General features: G+C 40.6%; 1 protein-coding gene across 5 annotated transcripts in view; it reads left to right on the forward strand.

Annotated features, from left to right (window-relative positions):
• Positions 1–17,010, forward strand: part of Utrn (utrophin) — a 508,244-nt gene that overhangs the window by 87,961 nt on the left and 403,273 nt on the right. For all 5 annotated transcript variants that reach the window (XM_052169847.1, XM_052169848.1, XM_052169850.1 and 2 more), the window contains one exon: positions 13,613–13,674. In XM_052169847.1, the coding sequence (XP_052025807.1) occupies positions 13,613–13,674 (62 nt within the window). The remainder of the gene's footprint in view (positions 1–13,612; positions 13,675–17,010) is intronic.

A 17,010-nucleotide genomic window follows, 5' to 3' on the forward strand; every position in this document is an offset into this window, starting at 1 on the left:
GGGCTATAGGGTAAGACCCCTGTCTCAAAGCAAAACAGGAGATAGGTTGAAAGTTTGAGTTCTAAAACAAGAAGTTGGAAACAAAAAGACTCTTTTTATTGTTACGTTGAGGAATGGTTGCACTAGAGCATCCTGGGAGTCTCCTTGAAAAACTACACTGAGGTGGCTAAGGAGACGCTCCACAGTTACGAGCACGTATTGCTCTTGCAGAGAACCTGAATTCGTTTCTTAGCACCAACATCTAGTTGCTTGCAACTTCCTGTAAAACTCCCAGCTCCAGGGGCTCTGACACCTCTGGTCACTTGTACTCCTGAGCATTACCCCCGCCACAAAGACCTATATTATTAAATCAATGAACAGAAATCACACTGAGCTTGGAATGGTGTCCCACATCTATAAGCCAGTTACTCAGGCGGCTGTGGTATTTCTGGGCTGCATAATGAGTTCTAGATTAGCTTGAACTACTGAGTAAGATTCTGTCTCAGGAAACAGAAACAAAAAGCAAACTAAAACTAATCATACCTGCATGACAATGAAAATTACGTATTGTGTGTGCTTTCCCCCATTATTTAAAATTTTGGTATCGTGTACTCAATATTCACCATCTTACGTGTATATTCATATTGCAATGCACAACAATTACAATCATATTTTCCAAACTCTTTTAATGTTATGAAACTTACACTCTATATTTATTGAACAACTAATTTCTCTCTCACCTCAGCTCCCGGAAGCTACCATTAGCTTTTTATCTCTATGCATGCGACTGCTTTGATGGTGGATTTGCAGAACACCTGTGTTTATGTGACAGGTACATGCCACTTGTTACAATGACCCAAGGGCTCATCCATGTGTAGCATATCTCGGTAGCCTATTGTTTGTTAGTACATGTGTTGCTAATTCTATTGAAGAACTTCTGTGTTGGTTTGATCGGTTTGCTACCGTGAATAGTAAGTACCTTTTTTGAGCATCGGTGTATAAGGCCCAAGAGTCTACTTTCCATTCCTGAGTTTTATTTCTCACACCTTTTCCTGTTTGCTGGTGCTGATGTTGTTTGGGCTTTTGAGACTGGGTTGGATGCTGGAAGCCCGTCTGCTGTGCAGCTCCTTCTTCAAGTCCCATAGTCATGGTGGTTGGTTCACTGTCATCCAGAAGAAAGTGCTAAGTCTCTACTGAATGATTAAACATCCCGATCTTATTGTTCAGGTTGTTCATTCAAACAAGGAAAAAAAAAATCCTTCATTATGAATTATGTTTGACACAATCTGTGAGGTCGAGGAAGGCAGGCAATAAAGAGATTGTAATGTTCCCAGAATGCCCTGGCCATTGCATGGCTTTGGAGCCAAAGGACACACGTCCTTGGCATTTTGTCAGGGAGGAAATGAAGACGGAGACTGGACATTTCCACTCTTTGAAAAGCCACATTGCTACGAGCCTGGATGACTGACCGAGGTTCTGCTCTCTTGCATAAATGATGTATCAGTGAGAGCGTCCTGAAGGAAACCCCAGCCCCAGAGAGAACGCATTTGTTGTTCTTCTCAGAGTGATCCAATGATAAGGCTTCTCCAATCTAAGAAGGTGGAAGTGGAATTATAATTTTTGATAGTGATATCAAGGATAACATAGTAACATCAGCACTCTAGAGGAAAGATTTGAGTTTGAAATGGGATCAATGTTTGCAGGACTAGGAATGTCATCTTGTCCTTGCCCAGTCCTAGCAGACATTTCAAGTTAAAATAAAAAGATTTTAGTAGCTCATGGGAATGTGTTACATATCATTTTGTGCCACCTCAAAGTGCAGAGGTATGTGCTACATGGGCTAATTTCTCAAGAAGATTCATGGGAAGAAATCTTTTCTCTTGACTTCTGAAGGGGAACACAGTGTTCCTTCCTGACACTTTTTCCAGCTTCTTATAAATATTTATCTTGGAAGAAGATTGCATTTTGGTGGACTTGCTTGTTTTGAAATTTTAATTATTCTAAATTACTTCAAAATTACCATTTTTAGTGGTTCTTCTCCACATGTGCATGTGTGGAGGTCTGAGGATTCTGCCTTTCCACCTTTGTAAGGTTTCAGGGATTAAACTCAGGTCATCAGACTTGTAAACAAACAGACATTACCCTCCAAGCCATCTTACTGACGCCTCTTCATATTTATGGTATTAGGCTTTGGTCTTAAATTATGACCCAACATAGAAACCTTCAAATAGAGAAAGGGAAAAAAATCATAAACGCCATTAAAGCCCAGGAACAGAAGGCAACATGACTGGCTTTCCCTCAGGTTTGTGGTGTTTTTTGGAAAGTGCTAAAGTCTCATACCATTGAGAAAGTCTGAAGGGCTGGCCATGATGTGTTCATGACTTTTCTTGTACATTGTTGTTGTTGTTGTTGTACATTATTATTATTGTTGTTTTGTTGTTGTTATTACCACTTCCATCTTTATAATTGTCATTTTGTCTGTTGGTACTTGGTACTTGAGTTTGTTTTGTTTTGTTTTTTCCCAAAAGTTGTGAACAGTGTGGTTTTGACCCCCTCTTGCTCAGTGTTTCTCCATGGACTCGACTTGGAGATGTATTGTTTCCATAGTTGCAGTTGTTTTACACTTAGTAACATCAACAGACTGAAATGTAATGCCCACTGGGAAATCAGGTAGGGATACAAGCAGATTAATCTGGTGAGTTTCTGTTTCAGGAATACATGAGCGCCACTGTAAAACAGAGTTGGGTTCAGTTGCTTTCTGATGCTCCTTTTCGCCTCTGCAGGGATCCTTCTTCTTACCTACAGACATCTAAGTGTCTCCCTCCACTCTAGGTCCTGCCTACCTGTCTGTAATTGGATACAGATGGGGCGCCTTACTCTTAGTATTCCCTCAGCATCGACAGTCAGACCTGCCCGCCCAGTTGGTTTCTTGGTCACCAACCTCTCTGCTTTCTTACATATCAAATGGGAAGTAGAAGAAAATGCGCTTTTTTATAGGACAGACACCTTGAGATGCTGTAGTACATATTTCTTATAAAACTGAGAAAATGTAGAGATTAACACAATGGAGTATAAGAATTTCTTAGAATCTCTTTAGAAACACAGTGGTATTTTACTTCTCGGTTTTGTAGGCATACGTGTTTAGTCACGCATGCATATAATGTTTAAGGGGAAAACTATTTTTCAAGGGCTTGGTTTCTATTGCTTCCATATCCCCCTTTCTTAGTCCTTTTCTCCTTAGCCCTGAAGCCTTTCAGAGGTCAATCATGGATGGTTCTGAATCCATTTTTTAACGTATATCAATTTCACTAAAGTCACCTTCCGTGATGCCACGTGCTTGCACAGTGACAGCAAATGCCCTGCACCACTCTCACTCCATCTGTTTCCATTCATTAGAATTGCCTGCGCCTCCCCACTTTGTCATACATGCTCTTTCTGGCCATTCACACAACTCAAACAGCGATCAAGAAATATCTTTTCTATATAATTCTGAATAAATCTCTACCTAACATAGTAGTTACAATTGCATATTATTTTCAATATCTTTCTCATTCCTTCCTGTCAGCAATAATCATACTTCCTTTATGTGTGTGTGTGTGTGTCTGCACACGTGTGTGCACGTGCACACATAATACAACAGAGCACATGCATATAGAGGCCATAGGATGACCTTGGGTGCTATTACTCACGAGCTGTTTTTCTGAGATCTGGAGCTTTCCAGTCAGGCTGTCCAATCAGTCCCAAGGTCCTACCTGCCTCTGCCTCTCTCATGCTGGGATCCCAGGCCTGTATCACCACGCTTGGATTTTTTTAATGTGGGTTTTGGGGAGTTGAACATAGGTCTTCATCCTTTCTACACATGTACTGCACTTGAGCTATCCGTCAAGTCCTAAATCTCTGCCTTCTTGAAAATTTTAATGATGCATGTTTTTGGAATCATGCATGGTAGACACTCAGTATAGTGGTTTGAATGAAAACAGTCCCTATAGCCCCCATTACTTGAGTGGTTAATTGCCAGTTAGTGGAATTGTTTGGGAAGGATGAGAAGGTGTGCCTCTGTTAAAGTAGGTCGGAGTGAGGGGTGAGGTTTCTAAAGCCCAAGCCAGGGCCATTGTCTTTTTTCCTGCTGATCAGTAAATGGCATTATTTGGCCTTTTGCATAGTGTTTTCTATAAAGTAGGTATACAGCTAACTGTTACTTACTGAGTAGGGGATGAGACTATTACCAGTCACTGCCAAGTTTCTTTTGTTTTTTTATTTAGTGGGGCAGAAGTTCTCTAAAAGGACCTAAGCCAAAATACTTATTCACACTGTTAAATTTTCTGTTACTTTTGATTGACAATATTAGCTCCCAGTGCCTGACAAGGAGGTGTGTGAATTTCCGTCCATCCTCTCGGGTTTGAGCGGAGGCATGTTTTAGATAAAGTGTTGCCACGAACATTGGCATTCACAGAACAGTCGATATCAGCCCTGGGCTCCTTAGCTGCCAGGCAGCTGTCGGCAGGAGCGATAAGCCATTTCCCTGTCCTTCTGAAGGGCACCAAGCCTTTAGTTACAGTAAATGCAAAGAGATTCTGGAGCTGAGCTGACCTTCTACACTGTTGGGTGCTGGGCACCTGCAGCGTGGCTGGTCCAGATTCAGATGGTTCTGGAAATAAAATACACATTGGATCACAAAGTCTTAGTAAGAAAAAGGAAGTTAGATGGAAACACATGGCAAAATATTGAGTATGTGCTGAAATAGCATTTTAGATGTAGTGGGCTAAATAAAAAATGAACTTGGAAATAGCACGTATACTAAAATGAGCATTACTTTTTTTTTTTTAAGCGTGGGTAGTAGAGATTTTAAAAGTTTGTATGTCAGGGCAGGCCTGAAGATGCAGACTTATAATTCCTGCTACTTCTGCAGCTGAGGCTGGAGAATCATAGCCTAGGGTATACCATAAATCGAAGACCAACCTGAGTAGCTAGTGAGACACTATCTCAAAAAAGCAGTATAAAAACAGGGCTGGGGTGGGTGAGTGTAGAGATGGCTCAGTGGTTGGGAACACTGACCACACTGGCCACTTTTCCAAAGAAGCCAGGTACGTTCCCAGCACCCACATGTCAGTTCACAGCTGTCACTTCAGTTCTAAGGGCCCAACACTCTCACACAGAAATACATGCAGGCATCAATACTAAACATCAATACTAAAAGCAAATAAATATTAGTTGTCAATCTAAACATTTGAGAATTCCTTGAGCTTATGTGTTAGGCATTATACAGGGGTGTTAACACAAAAGATGTGAAATGCACACACACACACATACACACACACATACACACACACACATACACACACACACTCTCTCTCTAGATAAATGTAAAACAAAGATGAGACATGTTTTAAATACCAGCTATATAGAAAAACAATATTGCTATTTACAAATGGAACGAGATATTGAGATATTTGCTACTGACAGTGTTGTTCTCTTTTTAAAAACAATTATTATTATTTTTGGTTAAGCACTCCTTTAATCCCAGTACTTGGTGGTAGAGGCAAGTGAATCTTTGTGAGTTCAAGACCAGCCTGGTCTATAGAATGAGTTCTGGGCCAGTCAGGGCTGTTACCAAGAGAAACCCTGTCTCAGGCAGAAAATATTTTATTAAGATTTTTCATGGCAGGTAAAATACTTGTATATTTTTAGACAGAGCCTCTTTATGTGGTCAGTCTAGCTTTAAGCATACCCTCATCTTCGTATTCCTTCCTAGTGATAGAATTACAGGCTTGGATGGCCAAGATGGATTTTCCAAGCTTTTGTGAGAATTGCAGAATTTTTTAAAAAAATATATTGTGATATTTGATAAATATATGAAGCATCTAAAGGATTCCTTACAATATGGGTAAACTTATAGAATAAATGAATTGAAACGAGACTGATCTTTGGTGACTGAGTCTCGGAAGGATGTATTTCTGTTGTTGACAAGCAGAACTCATGCAATGGTAGATCACTGGGGTGTTGTCTAGGCTAAGTTTTTTAAACTTTCATTTGCAGAGTTTCCATACATCTCGAATTACTTGTAGATGAAAACAGGCACATTGCCTTGAGAGTTCCCCAGTAATACAAGGGATCGAATTGCATAGGAATTTTACTTCATGAGTTAATTTAATCTCTTGTCAGTCATTTAAAATGTCAGTGACCCCACTGTTACCCTCTCCCCGAGTTACCTCCTTTCAGTCTGTGCTATCACAATTGATTAAAATGAAAGTTCATGAAAATCTGAAGGGAAGCATTTGTAAGCATGGCGGAGCTGCGTCTACCACCAGAGTCCTTGTCCTGGTGTGTCTGTGACATGTGGACTGTGCTTGATATTTCCCACAGGGCAGACTTTGTCCTTTAGCATCAGAGACTGTCCCTAGGGCTGTGTGCATTCTGGGCGAGCCCTCTACCTGTCAGGAAGCTGAATCCCTACCCCCAAGACTGAAGGCTTTAAGAATTTATTTCTTTTCAAAATCACACCTCTAGAGAGAAGGCTTAAGGCAGTATCAGGCCCCTACAAATCAGACACATTCTTTTAAGTTAAGCTTAGGTAGCTCCAGGACGTAAAACAGGAAAAGTAGAGTTTTGTGTTTCTCATTGCCTTGACTGGATACCCAACAAACTCTCAGCATCTCAGTCGTTAGTTTGGATCATTCTGAAGGCTACCCTTTTAAGGTCAAGGTGTTTTCCCTTTGTTATTGTTGTTGTTGTTGCTGTTTGAGAGTATGCTCAGAGTCTTAAAGCACTCTGCTTGAGGGAGTTTTGCTTTTGTCTATGAAAAGATTTCATGTTACAGATTATTAGATTATACTCACTATTTCTGTATGATATTTTAAATGCATAGTGTGTGAATAAATGACTTGACTTTATTTAGACAGCGCCGAAGACGTGAGAGTAGAAGGCATGTCTGTGTCTCACCATGGTGTGTTAAGGGTCACTCATGGGCAGAGCCCAGAGACTGAGGAAATGGACTGTATGCAGGCTGAGCGTTCCTGTTGTTTCTGCAATTATCCTTACTTTTTTGGATGTGTTAAATCTGTGAAAGAGGCTTTAATTAATAAAGCCAATCCAACTTCTAAAGCATCCATCCAGACATTTCTTATAGTCCACATTTCTTTTCTGAACGCTCGAATTTTGTGAAATTCAGGGTAGGGCCAGCTGGTTGACTACTATTAAATAGATTCGAAATATGTTAGCAGGATGCTGCTTTCCCTTTAATGTTAATGGTTTTCATCATGGCTTGTCTGTCTGTGTGTATACACACACACACACACACACACACACACACACACACACACACACAGAGGTGTATGTGTGTGTTACTTCTGTGTGTGCACATGTCTGTGATGCCAGAGTCAATGTTGAGTGTCTTCTTCAACCACTATCTATTTTTTGGGAGCTGGGGTCTTTTACAGAATCTAGAATTTACCTAATTCACCTAGACCAGTGGTTCTCAACCTTCCTAATGCTGCAACCCTTTAATACAGTTCCTCATGTTGTGGTGACACCCCCAACCATAAAATTATTTTTATTGCTACCTCATGTAATTTTGCTACTGTTAAGAATCATAATGTGAGTATCTACTATGCAGAATGGTCTTAGGTCCCCTCTGTGAAAAAGTCATTTGACCCACAGAGGGGTCATGACCCACAGGTTGAGAATCACCAAGTTAGACTGTCTGGCTAGCAAGCCCTTGGGATCCTATCTCTACTTCCCCAGGATGGGGGTTAGAGAGAGGTATGCATTACCCATGCCTCATTTTTCACAGGTATTCTGAGGATCTGAACTTGGTCTGTATTCTTTTGTGGCTAGCACTTTACCTACTGATGTTTTCCCTTGCCCTTCATGGCAAAGTTGTATTAAAAAGTATTTATTTCTTTATACATTTGAGCTAGTGAACTGAAGCCATTTCAAACCTCGTAGTCTTTACTGGTCTCGTTGGTGTTTCTTGCTTTACAGATTTACAGCAATAAAATTCTAGGCCAGGCAGCATCGCTGGCCCTTGAATTTGTGTGAGCATGTCAGGAACAGTTAAGAAGAGCAAAACATTTAGAAGAATTTGGAAAAGCAGCCTTAAGGGGTTTAACACATTCTTCTTCTCCTAATTCAGCCCCGTGCGTTTTCCCCTAATGGAGAAAGGTCATGGATGATAAGATTTGCTAAGACAGCAAAGGCTCTCAGAAGGGAATTCTAAAATTCCTGTCTAATGAAAACATTGGTTTAAGTTTAGGACCCCGAAAGAAGACAGGCTGAGGAGGTGGATCAGCTGCTTGTATTGTTGCATTGTTCTTACTATTTCAGTCAGTATGTGATGAGCTTAGTTAGATGAGGGGTTATATTGTGTGTTTCTACTATTTTATTTTTATTTTTATTTATTTTTATTTTTTGGGGGGGATCAGGAATAAAATCAATCAGTTGGTTTGTTTGATGAGAATTGTAATAGAAACCATTCAAATCTTTTTCTAAGGCTTATTAGTGTGTGTGTGTGTGCGCGCGCGCACACACACACACACACACACACACACACACACGAATACAAGTGTCGAAGAACGCCAAAGGCCTATAGTCCCTTTGAGCTGGAGGCAGTTTTAAGATGTCCAACCCAGGCGGTGGGAACCCATCTTGTGCTCTTTGGAAGAGCCTTTCCACATGTTCCTCCCTGTTCCACATGTATTATATTTTTATGACTGAAAAACCTTAGGTTATATCTTAATCGTTCAACTGAGTCTTTGTAGATTATGGGGTTGGAGAGGAGAGGAGGGGAGAATGGGCAAAGGAGTGGGCAAACTATAGACCTACCGAATACAAATCTTTCCTCCACTTCCAGCTGTTTCAGGGAAATAAATACAAAAGAGCATCTGTACATTTTGGAACAATTTTGAATGGCTGGATGTTATCTTTGATGGCCAAGCATTCCATTCATATCATGCACTGAGATGCAGATAGGTGTTGATGTGACTAATAAGTTCTAGGTTATGTTAGAGGAAATATTGCTTTGTTCTTATAAACATCTCTTTATGTGGGGCTTTATTTTAAAATTTTATGTTATTCTACAGTTGATGACATAGAAAGGTAAAATAAGCTGGGTGGTGGTGGCGCACGCCTGTAATCCCAGCACTCTGGGAGGCAGAAGCAGGCGGATTTCTGAGTTCGAGGCCAGCCTGGTCTACAGAGTGAGTTCCAGGACAGCCAGGGCTACACAGAGAAACCCTGTCTCGGAAAAAAACAAATCCAAAAAAATCAAAAAATCAAAAAAACAAAAACAAACAAAAAAATGTAAAATAGTAGTTACTCCTTTCTTTGATCAACCTACAGAGAAAAATCTGTGCATTATTAACTGCTTTATTGCTCCCCAGCGCTTTGACTCTGTGCACATTTCACTCCTGCTGGGCTATGTCATGAGACTTAATTTGTTCATGAAAGTTGAACCTTTCGAAAGATGTTAAATAATAAAATATTGTTATATTTCTGTGAATATTTCCCATTTTTCTTATTTTCTTGTCGAGGATTTTGTTTTGCTTTGTTTGTTGTTGTTTTTCTTGTGTCAGGGTTTATCTTAACTGTCCTGGAGTTCTCTCTGTAGATTAGGTGATATCCTTGAACTCAGAGATGCCTTTGTTTCCTGAGTGCTAGGATTAAGCATGTGTGCTACCACTGCCTGGCTGTAAAGAATTCTCAAATTGTGTGAACATTATGAAAGTAAGAGAATATTTACTTATGAACTTTCCATTTCTTATTCATAGGATTAAAGGATGGTGGATGCAACAAAATTTACAAAAGTAAACCTCCTTTAGAGTCATGGAACATGTTAAGTGTCCCAAACACAGATGTTCAAAAAATTAAATTCCTTTCATCCAGGCTGGTGTAGCGACTGTTTATAGGTAAATGTACCCAGTGTAGCCTTGTGCTCTGCCTCTATTGTCAGCGCTGTCCTTGTGAAGTTTGATGGTAAAGGCTGGGGCATTCTGTGTGTGTAAGCAAGCCTCCTTGATTGATGACTTTGTGACATCGATCAGATAATGTATAAAGCAGGGATAGGGGCGGATGACTGTCTTCACCGTCCTTTCTGAGATGCAGGTCACCTTTCAGCGCCATTAACACCAAGCATCTTCTTATGTCCTTTTATACTGTCGTTCGTTCCCTTTGTGCCTTAGGGTTGCTCTCCAGTTTCCTTTATGGATGTGCAAACTCACACTCTCTTTCAGAGCTGTTATATTTATCACAGAAATGGCCTTTCAGTTATATATTCTCCTTCTGCCTTAGTTATTTTTCTATTGGCTGTAGCAAAACGCTGTGACCAAAGCCACTTATAAAAGAAGGCATTAATATGGGACTTAGTTCCAGATGGTTAGAATCAATGACCATCATGGCTGGAACCGTGGCAACAGGCAGGAAGGCGTGGTGCTGGAATAGGAGCTCAGAGCTTACATTCCCATCTACTGACTGAAAGCAGAGAGAGCTACCTGAGAATGGCATGATCTTTTGAAACCAAAAGACTGCCCCCTAGTGACAGTCCTCCAGCAAGGCCACACCCCTGAGTCCTTTCCAAACAGTTCCACCAGCTGTGGACCAAGTATTCAAACATATGACCCTATGGGGACCATTTTTATTCAAATCTGCACACTTTCCATAAGCTACTAGTATACAAATTTATTACAGACTTGATGTATTAGCCAATTATTTGTATGAATAATGGAATAACTAAGATAAAATTAAAGATGCTATGAACAAAAACAACTTGAAAGGAAAAGATTTATTTGGTTTACATATTCTGAGTCTAGTCTATTGAGGGACGCCAAGGCAGGAACTCAAGGTAGGAACCTGGAAGCAGGAACTAAAGGAGAAGCCATGGAGGAATGCTACTTATTGGCTTGTTCAGTTTGTTTTCTTATATACTCCATAACTACCTACCCGGTGTGGTTCTATCTACAATGGGCCACATTGATTATAGACTTGCCTATAGGTTAATCTGAAGGAAGCATTTTCTTAGTTGAGGTTCTCTTCCTGGATAACAGTAGCTTGTGTCAAATTGATAAAAAAATATCAAACAGAACAGATAGTTGACTTATCTGAAAATGTTTATGTTGGCTCATAGATCTGAAGATCAGAGTTCATGACAGAGTAGACCGTTAGTTTCTGTACCATGTGGAAATAGCCAGGAATAGGTGGCGAAGAAGGTGGAGAGCCAAGGTGGAGAGCCAAGAGAGGGAAGAAAGAGGAGGTAGGGGGACCTCTTATCTCCTTCAAGGACATTCCCCGGTGACTTAAGTATTTCCACAAGGTTCCCTTGTTGAAGCTCCCACCTTTTCCAGTGCATCCAAAGGGAAAGAAAGCCCTTTATTACATGGTCCTTTGAAGGGACCGTCTTTCCCAAACTATAGTACTAGATGCCGTCTTATTTATTAGTGAGAGGTTCCTCATTGCCAAATACAGACAGTCCTTCTGCGGTATATGCATGACTGGCAGAGCACATAAGTCTCTTCCTGTGATGATGTTGCCTGGAAGTGTGCTCTAGTAGGTGAGGCACTGAGATAGACCCACAGCTTTCTGGACTATTTGGAATATAGACTGCTTTCAGAATTACTAACAGGTAGTTAACATACTATTTTGTACGTGTTCAACCAACAATGACTTTTGTTAGTTTTGGTTGAAAATTGGAGAGTGCTTGAATTATATAATGGGAAGTGACAAAGTCGGACTGTCGTTTTCCTCTTTATTCATAGTGATGCCATCATTTTGACAACCAAAAACTAAATACCAGGTGCCTTATTTACTTTTCTACTGCTTTGGCAAAGCACTGTGACCAAGGCAACGTATAAAAGAAAGCATTTTATTTGAGGCTCATAGTATTAGAGAATTAGAGTCCATGGTCATCATGACAGGGAACATGAGTTAGACAGCAGATATTATTGCTAGAGCAGTAGCTGAGAGCCTAGCTCTGACCCATAAGCTCAAGGCAGAGAGAGAGCTAACTGGGGGTAGTATAGGCTTTGAAACCTTAAATCCCGCCCCCAGTTATACACCTCCTTTAGCAAAGCCACACCTCCTCCAACAAGGCCACACCTCCTTTAGCAAAGCCACACCTCCTCTAACAGAGCCACACCTCCTAATCCTTCCCAAACTGTTCCACCAACTAGAGAACAAGTATTCAAATAAATGAGCCTGGGTGGGCCGTTCTCATTCAAACCACCAAACCAAGTTTTTAAGGAAAAGTTTTACTCATCAGCATAACATCTTATAATATAGTTAATATTTATTTCCATCTTTCAGACAAGGACTTTGAGGGTAGGTGATGCTTCTGGTACTTAGAATCAAATAAGAAGTGGATCAGAATGTGATCTATTTGGCCCTATTGTGTGTTGCTTTTGCTGTTGGTGCTATTGTATGATGTAGTCTCCTTACATAATTCATTAACTTGGCTCATTTTCAAGAAATTTGAGGTTCCTCAGATGTTTGACGTTAGTCGTGCCTTGCCCAATGGATTTGTAATTGAAACTGGAGTTGATCATGTTTTTTAAAATTATTCGGTTTTCGATGCTTGTAAAAATGTTTATTTAGGGTGGCTGGAGTGGCTAAGAACTCATACTGTTCTTGCAGAAGGCTGGAGTTCAGTTTCCAGCACCTATATGGTAGCTATAATCTCTTATAACTTTGGCTTCAGCAGATTTCATGCCCTCTTCTGGACTCCATGGGCATTTGCACTCACATGCCCACGCATAGACACAGGCATACACATAATTAAACATGATAAGTTAAATACTAAAATGTACTTGAAGTTTAAAACCACTATGACTCCTTTGCTCCATTTTTTTCCCCTTTGGTCAAGAAAATGTGTTGGATAACTGAATTTAAATCTTGTACTCCTTTTTTTGTTGTAGGACTTATGTGAAGAAGCAGTAGTTACGGAGTCTTAAGTTTCTATTGAGTAACTTTTTGGTGGGATGTGTTGGTCTAGCTTCATTACCTGAAAGGATCTATATGACTTATGATTCCAGGTTACCGTCAGTTGTTGTAGGAATTCAGGCAGGATCCTTCAGCAGCTACTCAGATCCACAGTCAAGAGCAAAGGGAGAATTAACACACCAATCCCTAGCGTTCAGCTTGCTGTCTCCAGTTTTCTACAGTCTAGGATTCTAAATGGGATGATGCCATTCCCCCAAGGGCAGGTCTTCCCATAATGAGCTAGCACAATCAAGAGAGTTCACCGCACATGTTTGCACAAGCCAACTGGTTCTATATACTCCCTGGCACAGACACACTTCCCAGACGATCCTAGATTCTGTCACACTGAAAATTAAAACTATTACACATATCATGTTTGATAATATACTTAAAATGCAATTGAAAGTATTACATGTGTAGTTGTGAGGTAAGGTCGAGACTGTAGCACACAAACTTGGATTTCATACCTGGGAGTGACACCCAGAACCATTGGGTGAGGTGACTGAGTCTCACTTTACTGTAGAAGTTGGTGGGCCCCATCAGTGGGTTCATTAATAGCTGTGTGTCCCTTGCCTCATGCTGTATAGATATCAGTCGCAAGCTGAAGAGGGAGGAGATAGTTGTATTTACCACACTCACCCTGTTACTGTCTTTTCTTTCTCTCCTGCAGATGAACACAACGATGTACAGAAGAAAACCTTTACCAAATGGATAAACGCTCGATTTTCAAAGGTATCCGTGATGCTGGTGGATTTTACTGTGTGGTCAGTGCCTCCTAATGACCTGTGTCTGCATAGCTAAAAAAGATGACCAGTTGCTTTGGTATCATTAATCAATGACAACTCAGACACCCTTTCTGCCTTGTGCAACACTGATAGGCTTTTCCTCCTGGGAGCGTGGCTGATAGCATTATCCATCCTCTCTCTTCTTCACCAGTCTGCTCTTTATGAGCATCTGTAACCATTGGAACATAATCATTACTATGCTCAGAATTGGGGATGGGCTGGGGGTGGAGTATGGTAAAATGAGAGGTTTCACATTGGTTTTAAATGTGCAATAGTTATAGAAAGTAGGATTTCCCCCTCTCTCCAAGTATTATATAGGAACATCCTTTGGGTTGATTGACTCCTAAGATAGGAAGTTGAAGAAGAAAGGTTTCTTTGGTTGTCTTTAAACTACTCTGGAAGCTCCTTTTAAAAGGATTGGTTTATTTTATTTTATATGTATTGCCTACATATACATACATATATATATATATATGTATGTATATGTATATATATATATATATATATATATATATATATATGTGCACAGTTTTCATGCTAGCACCCTCAGAGGTCATCGGAGGGCATCAGAGCCCCTAGAATTGGAGTGACAGATGGTTGTGAGTCATTTTCTGGGTGCCTGAACTGAACTGGGCCCTCTGCACGAGCAGCCAGTGTTCTTATGTGGGTAGTAAATCTCTCCAGTCTCTTGGAAGCTCTTTTTTTTTTTTAAATTTATTTATTTATTATATATAAGTAATGTAGCTGTCTTCAGACACACCAGAAGAGGGGCATCAGATCTCATTACAGATGGCTGTGAGCTACCATGTGGCTGCTGGAATTTGAACTTAGGACCTCTGGAAGAGCAGTCAGTGTTCTTAACTGCTGAGCCATCTCTCCAGCCCCTGGAAGCTCTTTTAATTGAAAGTGTTTTGTATTTCAATAAGTCAGGGCCACCACACTGGCATTTCTTTGAGGGAAGGTGAATCTGACTTTGGTGACTTTAAATAATGGTACATTTAAAAGTTGCCACCTGTCTCACAGGTCAGGTGCAATGGCACATGATACTTGGGAAGCTGCTTCAGGAAGATCACCTGGCCCAGGAGTGTGAGGTCAGCCTGAGCTGTATAACGATACCCCATCCCATTTGTTAAAAAACAAAACCAAAGTGCATCTCTCCAGAATTAAGGTTTATTACTTGACTGCAGTGTTTCTTAGGTTTTACAGCTTTTTTTGGAAGGATGTTTTATTTTGCCTCTGATAGTGGAAGGATGTGAAAACAGACAGATAGAGTAGTGGGGAGTGCAGCGTTGGGGGCCAGGGAGCTGGCTTAGTGTACAAAGACACCTTCTGCCAATCCTTATGTCTTGAGTTCAATCCCTGGGACTCATGCAGTCGAGGGAGAGAACTGATGTCACCCAGTTCTCCTCTGACCTCTATGAATTCATTTCCTTCTCTTCCCCCCATGTGTATTGCGTACACACTCATGCATGTACATACAACATCAAGAAATTAATAAGTAAGCAAATGCAACAGAATGAGTCACTAAGCACTATGTGTGTACCTCTGTGTGTGATCATCTGCAAACCTGTGTGGCATAACGTCAGTGTTTCATGTATTAAATATAAAAATAATTCAGAGAGTGATGGAAGAACAGAAGTGCTTCGTGACCGAGAGCTTCTTGCTCCAGATTGTTCTAAAACATTGGTAGGTATGGTTGGTAAATTTTAAATGGTTTGATTCTGTAATGGCAAGGAGATTATGACATGGACTTGAGAGTATTCACAGTTCCATCTCTTTGTGTATCACATTTTCAGCAAGGTTTAGTGACTGTGTCTAAGTATGTGGCCAGAGGAGTTCCTTCCCTGCAATCTCTTGAGAGCTCATGTGGGTGGGATTATCCAGCCTGGTTATTACGGGTCATTCCTGGCCATTTTCTATGCTAAACAAGTGAAGCAGTGTGGTTCATTTTCAAAGTCTTGGGACACCTTGGGTGAGGCACCGTTTAACTCTGGGTGAATTTTTTTGCCCTGCTGTTGAGACGAATGAAAGCAGGAAGAGGGTGTGGAATAATAGAAACAGCTGAGAAAGAATAATGGAAGAGAAATCTCCATGGTGATAGTCTTGGCAGTTTCAGAGACCCAAATAAGACAGACAGATTCTACTAGGACCACTGCTGGTTATTTGATGAAGTTGATGTTTACATATGTGCATTCATAAAAAGGTACAGAAATCTCTCTAGCTCATAGAACCATGTTGTTCTTTTGTAGCATCACAGGGGGCTTGAATCCCATTTCTTTGTCCTAGGATGTTCCTAGTTTCTGCCAGGAGAGTTGAAGTTATGGAAGTTAGTGGACTAGCTTTGTGCTCCCACGGAGACTGTAAAGTTTTGTTTTGTTTAGAGAAAAGATCAAAAGAGGGATGACTTTGAAAATGTCCTTTGTCAGACTGTTTCCAGCACAAAGTCATTTATCTAAGCCATGATGAAGATGTGACTGGAAGGCGGGGAATTCCTGGCAGGGTCACAGACTTCATCCATGTTCTGTTTCCTTCCTTCTGCCGGCTGAAGTCTACAGGGGGGTAGGAGAGGGCACAGTGAAATCTGTAGGTTTCAGGATTCCCATTCAGTTTCACTCTCTTTGGGGTTGAAAAGTTTGCTTTTCCTTTTTGTGTAGACTCTTTGAGCAATCCTGAGGCTAGTCAGTATGTCTTTCCATCCATCTGTCCATTCATCCATTCATTGATCTATCGACCCATCTATCCATCCATCCATCCATCCATCCATCCATCCATCCATCCATCCATCATCCATCCATCATCCATCCATCCATCATCCATCCATCCATTCATCCATCCATCCATCCATCCATCCATCATCCATCCATCCATCCATCATCCATCCATCCATCATCCATCCATCATCCATCCATCCATCCATCATAATCTATCTATCTATCTATCTATCTATCTATCTATCTATCATCTTCATCATCATTATTTTTCTTTCTGTCTACCTATCTATATCTCCTATATACACACAGAGTGTTGAAGAGAATAAACTGATTATTTTTCTTTTTTGTCTATGCCCTTTAGCATATATTTTGGTGAACTCTGAAATACATTTATTTTGTGTGTTGTGTGTTCTCTTCACTATGAGACCCCATGATGAGAAATCCATATGGGCACCAATGGTATCTTCTGCCATTTAGGAATCTGTCTCAAAACATATATATTGTTCTACATTTCATTTCTGGCTTCCTCTCTATGTAGAGTGTGTCTGTCAGATACCATCTTATTACTTTTA

Source organism: Apodemus sylvaticus, chromosome 23 (assembly GCF_947179515.1).
Source record: "Apodemus sylvaticus chromosome 23, mApoSyl1.1, whole genome shotgun sequence".
In the NCBI taxonomy this organism is placed as follows: Eukaryota; Metazoa; Chordata; class Mammalia; order Rodentia; family Muridae; genus Apodemus; species Apodemus sylvaticus.